General features: G+C 42.6%; 2 protein-coding genes across 3 annotated transcripts in view; one reads left to right on the plus strand and one right to left on the minus strand.

The window, feature by feature from the left end:
* LOC116430669 (protein obstructor-E) overlaps positions 1-17,880 on the plus strand; it is a 119,507-nt gene that overhangs the window by 449 nt on the left and 101,178 nt on the right. The gene's annotated exons all lie outside the window — the stretch shown is intronic.
* On the minus strand, positions 117-16,647 carry Gasp (Chitin binding Peritrophin-A domain-containing protein Gasp). 2 transcript variants are annotated; one of them, XM_031985063.2, is made up of 4 exons: positions 16,327-16,647; positions 7,960-8,361; positions 5,530-5,743; positions 117-626 (listed from the first exon to the last, which is right to left on the minus strand). In XM_031985063.2, the coding sequence occupies exons 1-4, from the start codon at positions 16,364-16,366 to the stop codon at positions 563-565; spliced, it is 720 nt and encodes a 239-aa protein (XP_031840923.1). In that variant the 5' UTR covers positions 16,367-16,647; the 3' UTR covers positions 117-562. The 2 variants fall into 2 exon arrangements, with proteins under 2 accessions (XP_031840923.1, XP_076227966.1); XM_076371851.1 differs by lacking the exon at positions 117-626 and adding an exon at positions 1,468-3,169.

A 17,880-nucleotide genomic window follows, 5' to 3' on the forward strand; every position in this document is an offset into this window, starting at 1 on the left:
ATAATTTTGTTAGGATCTCCGAATACTTTTGTCTCTATTATAAATCTACATAGAGTTAAAAATATTAAAGTGAAACAATAAAAATAAACACGTTATGTTATACGATAAACATTTATTTTTGCGATACTTATTTACACAGAAGTTTACACTCTACAATAATCTACCTATAGGAATTTGGTGTACAATCATGGAATGAGATGATCTTCCGTTGGCTTCACATATTACAACCACAGGAAAAATTATATACACACATGATTAATAACATTTTGATTTTCAATCGCACACGAGCTTTTCTGAATTGTTCATTATGTACCATACGAAATTTCTACGATTCAATGTTCTTAATTTAATACGAGGAATTATAACTTAGGAAGCTAAATGAAATTATTGTAACGTAACAACTGATAATCGTTCATACCGAGCGATTTTCGTTTAACGAAAATTATCTGCTTCCATAAACATTCTTCATTGAAACGGAGGAGTCGGGGAAATACCGACAGATTTTCATCCGTTCGATAATCTCCCGTCAGTTCTCGTGATCCGCGCGATCCCCGGTGTCTTCTCACTTCTTCCTGTATCCCAGCTTGCGCAGAGCCTTCAGGTCCACGTCGCCATAGTACTTTTCGCTATTCAATCAATTCAAGTTCATTATTCACGGCGATCGATCGCTATAAATTCAATAAAGATTCAAACAAAATAAAACCAACTCTACGAGGAACGTTACTAACTGAACCACTCTAATCAGTCCTATTCGCCCCAATGGAGATTGCTTAAACTAAACGAACCTTGGACCAATATCATAAAACACCATAGGAACACGAAAACGATGAGGCCAACGAGCACAGCGTCGAATTAGTCGCAAATACATTCCCATAAAGATCCATGCGATTGAAAGTTGCGTGCAATGAACTCAATTTAACACGTTGAATGCCATGGGTGGTCCCCGATCAAATCGAATTACTATAGCCCACTGAATGAAACGACGATCTGAACTTTTAAACGATTACCTGCAAACGTTCTATATCACAAATAATGCTAGCTAATGAACTTTCAGCTAGACGAACGTATAATAATAAATCAGTTCAATAATTCAATATCATGCGTTCTCCATTTCGTGTACATCGCTCGATGAAATCGGCATTCAACGTGTCGAAGCACTCTACTGGATGGCACAAGTTTCCCTGCGAACAATTCCAAGAGCAGAGTTACACGTGACAGGGGAGATTTTCTCCGAATGTGCGTTATATTATTCAAAGTGGCACACGTGACCACGGAAATACGTGTGTTATTTTATTCATGCAACGTGGTTAGCCGAACGACGATCACCGCAAGTTAAACGCCCGACGAAAAGGCAACACAGAGGGTATAACATGGACACACCGAGGGAACGGGAGGATCGAGTTCTCGAAACGGAAACAAGAAGAAACAGAAGAGACAACGAAGAAAGCAGAAAGAAACAACACGTGATCGTTTTTACGAATATTTTTCCATTTATTATACGAATCTTTCACATTACTTACAAATACACGGATGAGTCTAGCTTAAACGCAAGCATGCTCGACCGGGGCCAAGAGTGCGGGGGATCGAGAAAATCGTTCGTTCTCCGCCCGCGAGAATTTCTCCTCGGATTTCCTCCGCGAGACTCGTCCGGCGGGGTAAACTCCCCGCCGTCTCGTGATCGCGGAGCGTTCTCCCGCCGTCCGCCATTTTCTTCCTCCGAGCCGGACGCCGCGCGAATAGGAGGACGCGGGCGACGGCAGCGAACGGAAGACAAACGGGAGAGGCCGGCGACAGGCAAGAAAGAACGAAGGGAATACGATCGATGAGACGACACGATCGTCACTTGAATTTCAATGTCTCCGAATATCGAATGTCGCTCGAAAACAGCGGGATCGGACCCCGTCCGCAGGTTTGAACCGCTCCGCCGCGCTCCGACGAGCTTAGGATCAGTCTCTTAAGAATTTCGCGCGCGTTTTATTCCTCTAGCTAATCGAATAATTAACAGAAAGTAACAGAAAGTCGAAACAGGGAGCCCGGCGCGGTAAAGTTCTACGTTCGTTGTCCGTCCTCCGCGATTCAGGGGATTAATATAAATAGGGGCGCGCCGAAGGTATCCGCCGGCCGGGTGCTAAACTTCGATCGGTCTACCGTTGAAACATCGAGAAACATCGTTGCGATCTTTCGAAAACCGTCGCAGGACATCGTCTCTCTCCACACGATTAACGAACTGCGTTGCATAATTCGAACTAGACGTTGGGCGCACGAAATCGGTATTAGATATTCGTTTCCTGCTCCGTGAACGTTGCACCCTCGGGTTGGCGCGACCCTGTAGATAGACACGGAATCTCCCGAAGCCGAAGCCTCGGCTTTCGTCCCTGCGAATTTCTCTCTTTCCTGGACTCATGCTGGGAACGCGGGATACGAGTCCAAGAATTCGAATGGAACGGGAACGCCGAAGGGGAACGCGACGCAATCGAGCGCACTCTTGACTCTCGGCGTTACATATAACAGCCCGTGACCACGGGAATGGCTCGGGTCCGCTTGTCTTTTCAGTCTAAGACGCTCGTTCATCGCGTGGAATCGTTCAATGCCACCGGTGCACGACCCTCTCTCGAACGTAATCAGAATTCCTCCGTTAATTTTCGACCGTTCCGCGGATGCCGGGAGAAACGAATAACCCTCGTAATTTTCTCGTGGATCACCGACCGAAGCCATTTTCATAGTCACCGGCACATATGTCGAGGTATCGAACACCAGGGTTGTTCGCTCGAGATTGTAATGAGTACGTTTCGTGTTTCTGTGTGCGTGCGTCTGTGTCTTTGTATCCTTGTACGTGTGCGTATGTAGGTGTAGGTGTGTGACAGAAGGAGAGAGAAAGAAACAGAGAGCTTCGATGGGACAGATGGAGAGAGAAGAGGGGGGGGATAATGAGAGAACGCGAGATAGGGGAATAGAAAGAGGGTGCAGAGGTGTTGTGGGCGGAGCAAGGAGTGTAGGGGGCGGGGGTGGAAATTATTCTTGAAGGGGTGCGTTGGGCCTCGCAGGTGCCGATGGGGGCCTCGGTTTGCCCTGACCCAGGGGCTTCCTGGTCTCGCCCGTATTCTGAATGCCGGCAAGCAGCTCGCTCTTCCTGATGCTCTTCAGGTCCAGGTCACCGTAGTAATCCTCACTGCGAAGCAGAACCGGGAAAAATCCGGGGGTTAGGACATGCGTGAACGGTGCGCGCCATATCCGTTCCCGTGCGTTTTTCGTGTTCTCTTTCCGTTAATCACGGTGTCTTCACTCTTGACGGAAGGTGTCTTGGGATTCTCGGTTTCGTGCGTTTCGAAGATGAATTCGTTGCTTCGGCGGGTTCGGGGTTTGAATTTCGTTATTTCTGTGTTGAGCATTTCGAATTGAATGACTTCGAATTGAGTAATTTCGAATTGAGTAATTTCGAATTTAGTAACCCCAAATTTAGTAATTTCGAATTTAGTAACCTCAAATTTAGTAACCCCAAAGTTAGTAATTTCGAATTTAGTAAAATTTCGAATTAAATAATTTCGAATTGAGTAATTTCGAATTTAGTAACCCCAAATGTAGTCATTTCGAATTGAGTAATTTCGAATTGAGTGATTTCGAGTTCAGTAATTTCGAATTGAGTAATTTCGAATTTGATTTTTCGAATTAATGCGATTTCAAGACTTCAGCTTCTCAAATGTAACAGTCACAGATCGAAATCTCCTCAAGCTCTTACATTCCACCAAGAGTAAATCAGGAATACCACACAAAGAGTCTCTTTCAGCGTAAACCTCCGTGAAACACACGATACATATACAAGGAAAGAATGTTAGACAGTTTCGTTGTTAAACAACAGTATCATTATTAACACATTGTTACGGGGAGACGGTTCTAGAATCTTGATTAGTAAATTAATCATTCAAAACGGCATCATAATCTCGTTAGCACTTGTTACAGTTCAATTCGTGTTCGTTAGTGATCATTATCGTCCTTATCGTTACACGACGTCGAACATATTCGAACCGTGTATTCATCGACAAACCCCTAAATAAACATATTAATATTACTTAAGGAAAACATCAATTACATCTCTCCTCTGACCATTGCTTAATACCTTTTCTTCTTCAAACTCGACGTTAGAACCTCAACGAAATCCTAAAATCCAATCTATCGAAGACGAAAGTACGTTAGTAAAGCGATCCAACTTCGTAGTCTGTCAGATTGAAGTCAAGGGAACGGTTATCGTCGGATTCGATCGAAATAAAAGGATCCCAAACTCTTTTTTTCCCCCGAAGCACGTTTCGCGTGCAAGCTTTCACACACGTTATTCCTGTCCTCGCGAGGGCATTATGTAAATATTGTGTTACCAACATTTGGACGCCGATGTTACGCAAAACCTATCAGCCCGGTACCAGGAGCAAGGTGCGCGTATATCGGGAATATCCGTTCAATTGCGTCACTCGAAAAAGAAGAAACACCTGACGGACTTCCAGTCCCTCTCCCTCCCTCCCCCCCTTCAACCTCCCGTCGCTTGTAGCTTTTTTTAAAATACCGTAATCAAGCACGGACCGTATAATACCCGGTTTGTCCAGAATTCGTTTTTACGTAACGTCTGGACGCCTTTCTCGACATATTTAAATTTGACACGGCACTCGCTCCCTTTATCTCTCGCTCCAACATCATTAATTATAATTCAGCGCCGGTGAAAACGTAACGAGGAAGTCTCGGGTCTCCTGTTTCTTTCTTTTTTTTTTTGTAGAAAACGAAATTGGATTGACATTTTCTGGTTGGATAGCTGGGGGATAACGAGACGGAGGTTGATAGCGAGTTTTAGCCCATCGATTGAGGTTTACACTATTTCGTTTAGGTTTCAATTGAAACTTTATGAAGGTAACAGTTTCTCGGAGAAACGACTAAATGACTTTATCTAAAATGTAAGCTAATGATAGTCTTGATAGGTACTCTTATAATATTTCTAGAATCGTAATCGGAATTCTCGTCTGTTTCACGATGCTAGTTTATTTCAAAGGTTAACGATTGATAATAGAAAAGCAATATTTCATTTATATTAAACAAAAATAAATATATCTAGATCTAAATTTCTCGAATTCAGTAAAAAATTCTCGTCCTTTTCACTTCAAAGGTTAACGATTGATAATAGAAGAGTAATATTTCATTTACAATAAAAGAAAATAAATATTCCTAGATCTAAATTTCTGGAATTCGGTAAAAAATTCTCGTCATTTTCACTTCAAAGGTTAACGATTGATAATAGAAGAGTAATATTTGATTTATATTAAACGAAAATAAATATTCCTAGATCTAAATTTCTCAAATTCAGTTAACAGTGTTCGCCACAAGCCTGCCACTTGTACCTCAAAAGTTAACGATTGATAATAAAAAAGTATTTCATTTATACTAAACAAAGATAAATACTTCTAGATGAAAATTTCTCGAATTCAGTTAAAAATGTTCGCCGAGCCTGACACGATATTGTCAAGGGGTTCAAGGTGAAGAAATGCGACTCACCATCCGGGAACGTCCTCGGGGTCCTCGCAGGCTCCGCTGCCGTCGGCGTCGCCGATCTTGAATACTGTACCAATGGGGCAGCCATATTCCCTGGCGATACCCTCCAGACATATGTAATACTTTCTGCAGTCCTCGGGATGGGCGTGTCTGCTGAAGCTGCCGGATGCTCCGCTCACTTCGCCCGCGGCCGGACACGTGAAACCTCCCGCGACCTCTGCGCAATGCGACGAAACAAACGGGACACGGCCGCGTGAGATCGGGGCGGGAACACGGGGAAAGGGAGAAAATGGTCTAACCGCGGTGTGCCACCTTGCGATCGCTGCCATCCAGACGGGAGACGGTGAATGGTAATATCGGAGCTGCCCGAACTTTTATCCGCGCCGACGAAACACGAGAACGAAACGTTCTGATCGAATAGGAATTCATCTACGATTCGTTTACCAATCATTTATTCATTACAACTCTTTTCTTCTATGGTCGTATGGACACTCAGCTTCGAAATTAATTGCATCGTTATTCGAGTCGATTATTGTACCGTTGATGAGTTGAATCATTCATTTAATTATTATATACGAATATACAGCTGTAAATCAAGTAAACGAAGACGGATTGTCTCGTTAAACGATTAAAGTGAAGGTGAATTACTGAAGAATAGAAGAATATCAGAATTATTCATTGAACCTGTTGTTAGCCACGTTGAGTAAAAATTCGATCAATTATATTGTTCAAAGAAATTTCAATTTCAAAGTACACCTGAATTCTGTGGAACGAACTTCTAACTTTACTAGTTTCAACTCGTTGAATTCGGTTTATGGAAATTCCCGCGAACGATCTGCCACGACGGGCGTCGTTCGTACGTTATTTCGTTCTGAGTGTTCGCGACGCGAGGGCAAGCGAAAATGAGAGGCGTGGTATCACCTCGCGATTGTCCGACAATGGAACTCGGCGAATGGTAATATCAGGGTTCGCCTTTGGATTCTACCGAGCGAAGATTCCGCGTGACGAAACGCGCAGGATGTGCGTGGGGGACTATTGTCACGTATTCTTGCAGACGATCGGACACGGGCTCGCATAACGGGCAACGATATCGCTGCAAGATGGCGAGCGAGAAACCGATCGCTGTTTCGTTACGAGAAACGAGCCGCCTGGCTTTCCAGGTGACGTAACCGCGTTTCATTCATTTTTCGAAACGGGTATTTTTATGCTTGCTTTCACCGCGACAACTTTATTCTTCTGCATTCCCCCCCTTCCTCCCGCCTTTTTTTGTTTCCGTTTTACGGGTGGCGTAACGAAAAGTCAGCACTTCGAAAGTCGGCCGTGTAAGAGAATTTATTACGGGGTTTTGTTGTGGGAGTCACGTATTCTGAGATTATTCGAATAAATCAGATGGAAATGAATTTCTCCTCGGTCATTCGTATTGTGGAATTTTATTTGGAGCTCGATTTATTGCTGAACTCGGTCATTTTCGGATTGAGCAGGTTCGTGATCGGAATTTACCGATAGAAATGAATTTTGGAAGCATTCTTGTGGTTTCTCGGTGATTTATGGCGTAGATTTGTTTGAGGTTACTTGGTAATTGTATAATATTGGATAATGTTGAATTGAGACATTGACGCGAGGGTTTTGAGAAATAGTGTGTAGGGTATGAGTGATTACTGAGGTTTTTACGAGACGCTGATTAGCTTAAAGTGCAGAAGGCACTCGGGAATTCGCGTAGGAGACATTTGCAAATTAACGAATCACAAGAAGGAGGTAGCCAATACAATAAAACGATAGAAGAGAAAACATGAAAGTGCTGAAAACCCGGTACGCCATTGCACTTTTTCCGTACCTTTTCTCGAGCGTTGATCATCCACGCTGCAGCCACATGCAAGACAGTAAAAGAAAATCGAAAGTCGTGAAATGCTGATTTCACCTCAGTTATGCTCTAGAATCCCATTTCAATTCTCTTTGTTCACTCCTCGATAAACCGTAATAATTTCCATACGCTTTATGATTAACGACTAAGAAATCGATCTACATAAGGAACTCGATCAAAACCGTACAATAATATTTCTCTCCACATCTCGCTTCCTGATCTCATTGATCTCAGGATGAATCTCATTCATATCGAAGATATTACATTTTTCGATCAAGAATCTTCAGTTGTAACTGAATTTTGTAAAAACAATTATACAAAACCGAAGAATCATTCTAAACTGACGTCTAATATTCTTAGTAAATTGCACTCGAAACGCCTAACAAAATGAAATATTAAATGTTTAATTCTATAATTTCACTGCTCCCGATCGGATGGCAACTGATCGTCAGCTATCTAGCACAAGGTTTCTCAATCGATTTAAAAAAGGCGTTGTTTAATAATTTCTTACTCAAGTGAATCACCTGGGTAGTAGGTATTTTGCAGGATTTGCTCTGGTTATTCACACTTACCTTCGTTTTTGCATTCGGGCACCTGGTCAGCCCACATGCAGACCCTGGCTTCGCGGTCGTAGGCCAATCCGGGGCTGCACTGGTACCTGGACGCCTCGCCGTTCCAGCAGTTCCAGAAGACGTCGCATTTCTTCTCGTCAGGGAAGATGCCGTAAAGTCGGGGACAATGGGGCGTGCTGATCGCCGGCTCGAGCTGCGTCCTGTCGCCGCAGTCTACGTTGTGGAGGTAGTCGCAGTTTTCGGTGAGGAACTTGTTGTCGCTCGCGTCGAATGCGAGCCCGTTACCGCAGGTTTTCAATTCGGCAGCGTTGTTGTCGCATTTCCAGTACTTGTCGCACGATATGTGGTGAGGGTAGAAACCGAAGTCGTCTGGGCATTTGAACGATTCTTGGCCGTTCGCGCCTGCAACCGTAACGATAGTGGCTTTAATTCGGAGCAGATTCGATGGAGCACGTAATTTTCAGTTTATTCGGTGAAGTAGGAAATTTTGATTTGATACGACGAAGCATGAAATTTTAATTTGATACGATGAAGTATGAAATTTTTATTTGATTCGATGCAGTGTTCGATTTTTATTCGAGTCGATGAAGTATGAAATTTTTATTTGATTCGATGCAGTATTTGATTTTAATTCGATTCGATGAAGTATGAAATTTTGAGTTGATTCGATGAAGTATTCGATTTTAATTTGATCTGATGGAGTATGTAATTTTAATTTGATTCGATGCAGTATTCAATTTCGATGAAGTACACGTATGACCTTTTAATTTGACTCGATGAAATATTCAATTTTAATTCAATTCGATTAGTCTGTCGTTTGGAGAGTTATAATTTCCTTGGTAGCTTTAGGATGACAATAGGATTATCATAATATCTTCAACGATCGCTTATTTCGTAATATTTCCGATTCCTTCTTTATTTTCGAACTATTGATACTACATAGTACGAAATCTTTATAGTTTCAGATGAAAATTCTATATTGTTAACTTCTGGTTTCCCTGTTCGCTTGCCAATAATGTCGTCATTTGTGACATTCGTGTTTCATATTTCAATAAACAGAGAATCTTCCAATCAGAAGTAAATAAATTAAAGAAGAACGATGTTTAGTCAGTAAAGTGATTCTGCAATGAAGTTAAGGCTTCGTTTTCGAGAGGATTTCCAGAAGGAATGCCAAAGAACTTCTTTCCTTTCTTTATCTAAACACAATGGGCTCATGTTCCATTGCGGCAGAAGGGAACCGTGGAGCGGCAATGCATGGAATATTTATTGCTCCTGGATCAGATTTGATTCACAGGCTTGTGACTCACTGACTTGCGACTCGAAACCGCCCTGTCCCATATATTAGTCACGGCACGGTGAACATGATACTAATGTTAACATAATGTACAGCAAACAAGAAAGTTCAATGTTACTATAAATAGGACCGATTTTTCACTGCTTCCTCGGATTCTCGATGACGCCGGCAAAAATAAATGAGCAAAAGCAACTTTCGGTTTCTAATCAGTCGTCGCTCGTAATTCGAAAAAAATATGAATCTCAATTGAAAAATTAAATATTATATTACGTTCTCTGCCTCCTTTTATCATATACTATTACTTATTCTATCATTTTCATCTATAATAATATTTTTATATAAATATATTTAATTTTTGAATATTTTTAACAAAGAACATTCTTGAAGAATAATTATCTGTCTAACGAAAAAATGTTTCGTCGCCTGCAATTAGAATGCAACAGCTCGACGATAAGATTAAGAAAATATCCATTAACACTCAGAAATTAGGAAGTGCAAGTTCGATCGTTCCAGTGACTGGAATAATTTTTCTCGCGAACAAGACAATGAAGATCGTATCTGACTTCCTGCATCGAGTTGTACAATCACGTCCGCGCGTAACAACGAATGCAAAAAGCCGAAAGGTTTTTGCGCTCCCGATAACAACCGGCAAAACGTTTCCACAAGAAGACGACGAATAAGAAAGTTTATTTCCGATAAGGACCTCGTTACAGTGGCAACAGGGCTGGGAAAGTTTATTGAACCTCCAAACAAGGAACTATTTTTTATTATTGCTGCACTTTAACCGTTTTTCACAACGTTTCTTCATGATAACTCTGCTGCTTTAATTTATTAATTGAAATTGTCGAGAGGAATACAATTTTCTGAACCAAAAATTTTGAAGCAATGCATACGACAAATCTGTTTCTTATTCAACAAACTGCACAATTGCGCTGATATACATTTCACAGAGATCCGATGAAAGTTTCAATCGAATAAAAATCTCGTTAAAATATTCTAAATTCTTAGTGCACAGTTGATATTCACCTAGAATGCATGAAATCCTCTTTATTATAGAGAACTGTCTATTTCATTCGTTTCATAAATATAAACAGATGTAACACGAGAGATCAAGTGAGAATTACATAATAAATGAATCTAGAGATAATTAATACTTTCGGTAGAATTCGATTGAAACAAGAGAGCCTAATTCCAGCTATTTAAACAGTCGTTGTTCAGAAACGAAAGTAACCGAGACGAAGCTTTTCGTTGCGGTCACGATTTCAAAGATATTTCCAGGGAAACGAGTTATTACACGTAATGAGGTATAAATCGAATGACGCGTTCGAATCGATCAAATCGTGGCTCGGTCCGCGGAGAGAGAGAGGTCCGAGGCTAAAAATGTCTTCTGCGGTCACGCCCGTTGCAACATTTAATCGCGCCATGGATCCCGGTAATCGGGTACAATTTTAAAATACCAGTTCCGCGGACCGATCCTTCACAGAGAATTAAACGATAAAATTGACCGCGGCTCGCCGAAATGCCATTTCCTTCTTCGTTTCATTTCTTCGCCGGTTTTTTGCTTCCCAACGACTTCACGGCGATTCTGTGGCAATATAAACACGTTCTGTCGGAAGTATGAACACGTCCCGACTGTAACAATTTAATTACCACTTATCGCCACGCGATCTTTATGCAAATTCGAACTTTTAAGATCATTAGAATAAATGTAGAATACTTTTTCCTAGGAGATATTGCGGAAAGCGGATACTTTGTATAATTTCTCGTATTCTGTGCATTTTGTTGCAATTATGCACCTTTTTTATTATTTATTGTCTATTGCAAATTGTGTTTACGATTAAGAAGCTTCCGATGAATTTGAATCCAGCACTATTATTTTACTATTTCGCGAACTCAATGATTGAAAAGAAGCGTTGAGTGTAATGTATTTAGGTCGCGAGGTAATAGTGATATCGATCTACGGATCTTTCGATGTTTCCGATCAGAATTCTCGTAATTAATAAGCAAATAAGCGTGATTTTTTGTTCCTCGGCAAAGTAATTAGAGACGTCGCAAGGGAATCTTGATGTAAAGGTTAAAATGTAAAGTTGAGAGTTAACGGAGCGAGAACTTAATATGTTTAAAGTAGAGAAACTCGTAATGGATTTGTATCGAGGACTTTCGTGGTCGATGCGGTGCATCGTAACTGACGGATGCAGTAAATATTGACAGTGAAGCTGCTGACACAGTAATTAAAGTCTCGTACGTTGCACGGTGTATGAATGGTGCGGTTAATTTGCATTCGAGTACTCGAGCAGTCGTTCTGATCGGCGGTGTCCAGTGAAAGAGAAAATTATTTAGAAATCAATAATTTACTCTTGACTGATAATGTCGCTTGTTAGCTTTCTACTGGAGAAAATGTTCTAATTAATGGGCGAGAATGTATTGAACGTTACACTGAAACGTTCTAAGCGGATCAATGAAACTTACGCGTTAAAAGGACAAATAAGATGATTAGTTCCTTCGTCAAAGCGAGGGTTCGAAAGAATTACGAATTACGTAATAAATCGATTAATTGGTAAGACTCTATTACAAGTAACTCAACATTCAACTTATGCATCTGGAACTGCCTAGCAATAATTCATTGAGACACATTAAACGAGGACAAATAGGTCCGGCAACACGTAACAAAATCTCGAATGCAAACATCGTTGAATCATTCATCCCATTAATAATAGATTTGCGGAACCCATCAGTTTCACGGATATTAAATTCGATAAACATTATTTAGGAAAAGTTTAATGATCACGATACGATCACGTATCTTAATTCTTCGTTTTGCAAGCATTAATTTCCAAGGTTTATATGAACGAATACCTATTCTTCTGGGAACAATACAATGTGTATAATAAAGTATTAGTTGCTAAATAGTTAATCGATTTAGTAACTACTAACTCTAGTAGCTCATTAATCTGGTAACCAATAAATCTAGAAGTTATCTAATCTAGTAGCAACCATTAAACCCAATACTCAAATAATCTAGTAACCACTAAATCTAGTAGCTAACTAATCAACTAGTAACTACTAATAGTCACCTAATAGTTCGTAACTAATCCATCAACTGCTAAATATAGTAGTTCACTAATCTAGCAGCCATCTAGAAGTTTTCTAATCTAGTAGCAACCACTAAATCCAATACTCAACTAATTTAGCAACCATTAAATCTACTAGCTAACTAAGCAACTAGTAACTACTAAATGTAGTTCTCAACCAATCCATTAACCACTAAATCTACAAATCAACTAACCCAGTAGCAACCGCTAAACCCTCTACTCAACTAATCTAGCAACCATAATCCAGCAATCTACTAGCCAACTAGTCAACCAGTAACTACCAAACATATCTCTCAACCAATCTCATCAACCACTAAACCTTCTACGATAATCTAGCAACCGCTGAATACTCAACTAATCCAGCCACCGCTAAGTCTAGCAGTGAACCAACGAAATGAAAAGCAATCTTCCCAGCAAACACGGAATCAGACCGCGGCACGCTACGGGGCTCTCCGTCAACCGCGGGACACATCTGTTATCGTGCATTGTTCCGTGGCTGCCAATTACGCCTAACAATCTGTTATTCTTTTTTTGCCGCGTATGATGTCTGAATAACCTAAACGTCTTATGTAAGGACACAAACTGACTTTCGCTGGGCGCTTTCACTTTGGGCCTAGTGCCAGGCCCGGCTTGCCAGCGCCGCCGCGCCGCAGCAACGGCAACAGCAGCTGCAACACCAACACGACTCGTGACTGGGCTCTCCCAGCATCCCGTTCACTCGGCCCTCCTCAACACGTTTTACTCCGTGCGTGTTCGCTCGCCGTCTCTCTCTTTTCCTTTCTTATACACATCATTCTTGCTCTCTTTCTCTACTCCTCTCTCTTTTTCCCTCTTTCTCTCTCTTGCACACACGCTCACTCTCTTCCACCTACTTCTCTTCTATCTTCTCTTCTTCCTTCTTATACACATCATACTCTCTCTCTCTCTCTCTTCTACCTATCTCCCATAGACACTATACTCTCTCTCTTTCGTATGCACATTACGCTAATGCTCTTCAACTCATCGCTTTCTCTCTCGCTCCGCTTCATCTATCCTTCCTCGCACATGCTCCCTCTCTGCCACCTCGTTTCCTTTCTTACAAGCATCGTGCCTCCACTGTTCGTCTCTCTCGCCCCTTCCCCGGCCGTCCGTTTCTTTCTTTTTCCATCTCGCGTACACACAATCGCGCTCCACCTCTCCCTTTTCCGTCGCTCGCACAGGACTGTACGCGCCCGCGCGCGCACGTCCCCGCTGAAACGTGATTTCGCACACAGGGGCAACCCTCCCTCGCCCGTGTGTTATATTCACTTTCATTTTTCTCGGGAACGGACCCGCTATCAAAACACGAGGCCCGGGGCTGACGGAACGATCCCCGGTGATTACGCAGGGCGCTCCGCGTGAAACGGAGACGGTTTTTGGAGCGCGCGTGTCCGTTGCGTCACTGTTTACGAAACGCGAAATTCGAAGGTGGAGATTGCTCAATCAAGCGTCGTCCGTTTTGTCCGACGGTTTTCTGGTGTTTTCCTGCGCGTTCGATAGGTTCACCCGCTCGGACAGTCGGACCGATGTTATGCACTTGCTTATGGGCCTCGCATGGATATTTTTGCGAAAGGCATTCCCGTTAAACTTGTTTTGGCTGAGGTAACAGCAGATCGCGGAAGTTTATGTAAATGCACATATTTTCGAAGGAATGCGGGGCAAAATAAAGGTATCAAATAAAATTCGATTTCCTTCTGGAACGGCCCGAGCGGGTTTCCAGTAAAAGTGCACTGAAATTCTCCGATTTATGCATTTCGTCGGTCTCCGACGGATTCTTGCACGATGCAAACGTGGACTGTTGCATAATTCAACAGTACTGTGTACGATTATTGCTATAAACGTCTGAATCGACTCCAAGATGCTATTTATATATTTCTGCCACTGTAATTTCCATGTACAAACTGATTTACTTTCTGCGATTGCGCATATTTGAATGTTTTGTTAAAAAAAAAAGTACGTGATGATGTACTGAGTTAAAAACGATTATACTGCGAGTCAATGGGATTTTTTATTCAAATATTACGAACGAGGAAACAAAATTTCAATGCTTTGTAATTATGGAGCTAGAGAAACGTTCTCCATTTTTTAATTAACGTAGAGATTCCTATGTTATTCATCGTTTTTACGAAACCTTCGAAATGGAATCATTAGATTTATCCTTGCGCAGACGTGTTTCTTTTCGAGCAAGAATTACGATGGACATTGGCCAAGCCGCCTTTCGGCGATGGTGGCCGGTGATAAAAAGAAGGGTCAAGATCTGGGCCAAGGTTATCCTCTTGCGACGAGGAAAGTCTGGAGAAGGGGATGAAAAAGAATGCAAATGCGGGTCGAGAAGGTTTCTCTTTGCACGGAAACTGAATCCGCCTTTCGATCTCGTTTCGATGCCACAATCGCACGCAGAGACGACTAACAAAACCTTGAATTTCATCGGTAACCAATGGGAATTCTCGTGAGACTCGAATTAGAATCGAATTTTCCGTGCAGATTTCGATTTATCGAGATCCAATATATTTTCATCTGTAACGGGAGTACAATGGATGATCGATTTCCTGCGAATTTCTAGGCGGCTTTAAATTTTTACGGACTTTCGTGCTCGTTATTTCCCAACGAAACTTGTCCGGTTGACATACGGTAGATCGATTAACATTTTTCACGTGAACTTAAGACAACGAGTTTTGTGAGTTACATCGAGGCAGCTTTCACTGACTTTATGGCAGATGTTATTCCGACACGCGGCACCGTATGGCGCGCGAGTTTCGAGGTATCGTGGACTAGGATCTAGTTTAAAATAGAATATTATGAAATACGAGACTGGCAATTATGCGACAGGATATCCTACTTCGCCTATTGAAATCGGTCAGTGGAAAGTTTATAAAGAACAAATAGTGTTCGATGCTCGAGAAAATGTTTAACATTATTTTTCAATGCTATTCACGATTTACGTAACAGATGTTAACTTAATCGATATATCATCGAAACATTCAAGTTACAAAATACTTCATCGCTCGGTAACTCGACAATTATCTTTTACTAATAATTCCGACATTCTCTAATTTGCACAGTGTGTTTACACATAGTTATTCTATTAAATTGTATATATTTTCCTTCGAGCGATACAATCGATTAAGAATGTAAGAACAAACATTGATTCAAACACCCGGTATAAAAATCGATTCTCCACGGCAAATCATTCTACATACGAAACCAAGCGAACCAGAAGGAACAAATTTGTAAGAAAATCAACTCCGAGATCCATCGAACACGATCACGGTATGGAACAGCACCCAACCAACGCGTCCGTCCATAACTCACCGTATCTACTTCCCGAAGCGACACGACCAACGCATGAAACGCGATTTCCTCGAGAACGAAGCTTCAAACGGAAAAATCTCATTCTTTCTTTCCGACTGGTTCCTCCACGTAGAACAATCTCCGCGCGCCGAAATACCACCCCTCCCGACACACCCCGCGAAATCGACGAAACAAGTACGAACAATCCTCCCGAATCCCAGCTGTCAGGAGACTTCGACACGTTCGCGACCGAGCGTCGCAATTTCTGACGCCCAGCGTTTCGTATCTTCCGTCGAGCGAATGAAACTACTTTCACGTGTGTTCATATTTAAAAATCGTAACGCGCGGAGTAACGTACGGCAAGGTGACACGGCGTCTTCCTTGAATCTTATCGGAATCTCGTGAAGACGGTTTCCTGCATTGAACGGAAATACTGTTAGTCACTCCCTGCGATCCACACGCGTATGTCACACACTGATCCTCCACTTCCGCGGCGGAACGCGACATCCGTCCTCGACGAACATCACTTTCATCGCCCCGTGCCCGGCCCGCCGAGCGGAATTCATCGAGGGACCGCGTGAAAAACCGCGCGCCGCCCCGTCCCACCGAACGATCCTCCTAAACGTCATCGATTTTCCGCGACCATCGCGTGGCATTTATCGGGTTACGTACCGGCGATCAGTATGGCGGCAATCACGAAGTACGTCCTCATGGTTTTAACGAGGTCTCCCGCGTGGTAAACGTTCGATGTCTCGGTCCTCTTCTTCGCTGGATTCTCCGCTTGTCTGGTTAGTCTCGTTTCCGCTCTCACGTTTCTGCCTTTCTCTCTCTCTCTCTCTCTCTCGTTGTCTCTCTGTCCACCGGGGTGTACGTTTCTTTCTTTTCTTTTTCCTTAGCGGGACAATTGGGAATCGACGAAAAAAAAAATTGTCAAATCACTTTTGCTGCCACCGGCTCCACTGCGCAGAGGAGAACTCTGTGTTTGCGCCCTGTCGTTCGCCACCTTTATATAAGTCATTGGTCACGTGTTGTTCGTTCTTCCACCTCTCGCGAGGCGCCTCTCCTTCTTTTCTCCTTAGTCAACCCGAGAAGTGGGTACTATGTACCCTCCACGTTAACTTTTTCCATCTCCCTTGCACTCCTCCCTCTCCGCCGCCCCCTCTTTCTCCGACACGGTTACTAGCTCGGTCTCCGTCGTTTTCGCTCCTCGAGCTGTTCCACCTTTCTTTTTCTTTATTCTTCTCCGCCGGCTGAAAATGCCATCCAAAGACCTAACAGAGGTAATAACGCGTCCGTCCCGTTCCATTCGATCGCGCTCTCTCCTTTACTCGTCGGCCCGCCGTCGATCCTCGCCGCTCGTCCTTTCTCCGTCTTCCCGCGACGGGTTGAACGTTAATATAATTCTTTTTTGCCTGTCCCTCGCCTCGTCGGCGCGTCCTCCGGCTCGACGACGACGATCCGTTCCTTCGCGGTGCTCCTTTTCGGTTTCTCGGATTTCGCAGGCCTTCTTTGTTCTTTCCCCATTTTCGCTTTCGTTCGGATAACGCGCGTTTTTAACGGATCCACGGTGCCGTACCCGATCGGCGACCAGTTTAGAACGAGCCGGCTGGTTTTCGCACCGCTCGACGAAAAATTCAAGTTTCCTCGGCTTTTTTTCGCCGGGGAACGAAAGATTCTTTGGCTCTTTGTTTCCAGTCGGGTTCCTGGGAGCAGCGGCGGTTTTTCGAGGACGCTGGGCGTCGGCGCTTGGTTTCGCGGACGATCGGGCGGGGTGAGTTTCATTGTATTCGGTAGAACGTCTAATTAGACGGTTAGAAATCATTGATGAATTATTGCGAGAGCCGTTCGTAAGGAAGGAATACAAGCGAAACGGAGTTTAACAGTAGAACTACCAGATGAATCAGAATCCATTTTGGGTCTCTTCTTTCGCAATTATGGGGGAAGCACAGATTTTCGCAGGAATTATTCAAGGAATTGAGTTAGATAAATGCAAACTAGAATATAAGGAAATTGAGAAGTTATTAAATGTATTTTTATATGTTTTATAAGAAAATGCGGAACAATCAATTTTACTGGACGGTAGTTCTAGTGTTAACAGTAGATTCGTCGACATTTACTGCATAGTTTATTTTGTCGTTCGTAGAATAATTGATATTCGTTCATTTAGATCTTGGAAATTGAAAGTTTAATGGTAGAAATTAGGATACTATCTAAATCGACCTAAAC

The sequence above is a fragment of the Nomia melanderi genome, chromosome 11 (assembly GCF_051020985.1).
Source record: "Nomia melanderi isolate GNS246 chromosome 11, iyNomMela1, whole genome shotgun sequence".
In the NCBI taxonomy this organism is placed as follows: Eukaryota; Metazoa; Arthropoda; class Insecta; order Hymenoptera; family Halictidae; genus Nomia; species Nomia melanderi.

Bases quoted from the DNA above. Each gene is read 5' to 3' on its own strand.
- Gasp (XM_076371851.1), bottom strand. From the start codon at position 16,366: ATGAGGACGTACTTCGTGATTGCCGCCATACTGATCGCCG. The intron at 8,362-16,326 runs GTACGTAACCCG...TTACGGTTGCAG, and splicing joins TGCCGCCATACTGATCGCCG to GCGCGAACGGCCAAGAATCG. The intron at 5,744-7,959 runs GTAAGTGTGAAT...CGCATTGCGCAG, and splicing joins GCCCGAATGCAAAAACGAAG to AGGTCGCGGGAGGTTTCACG.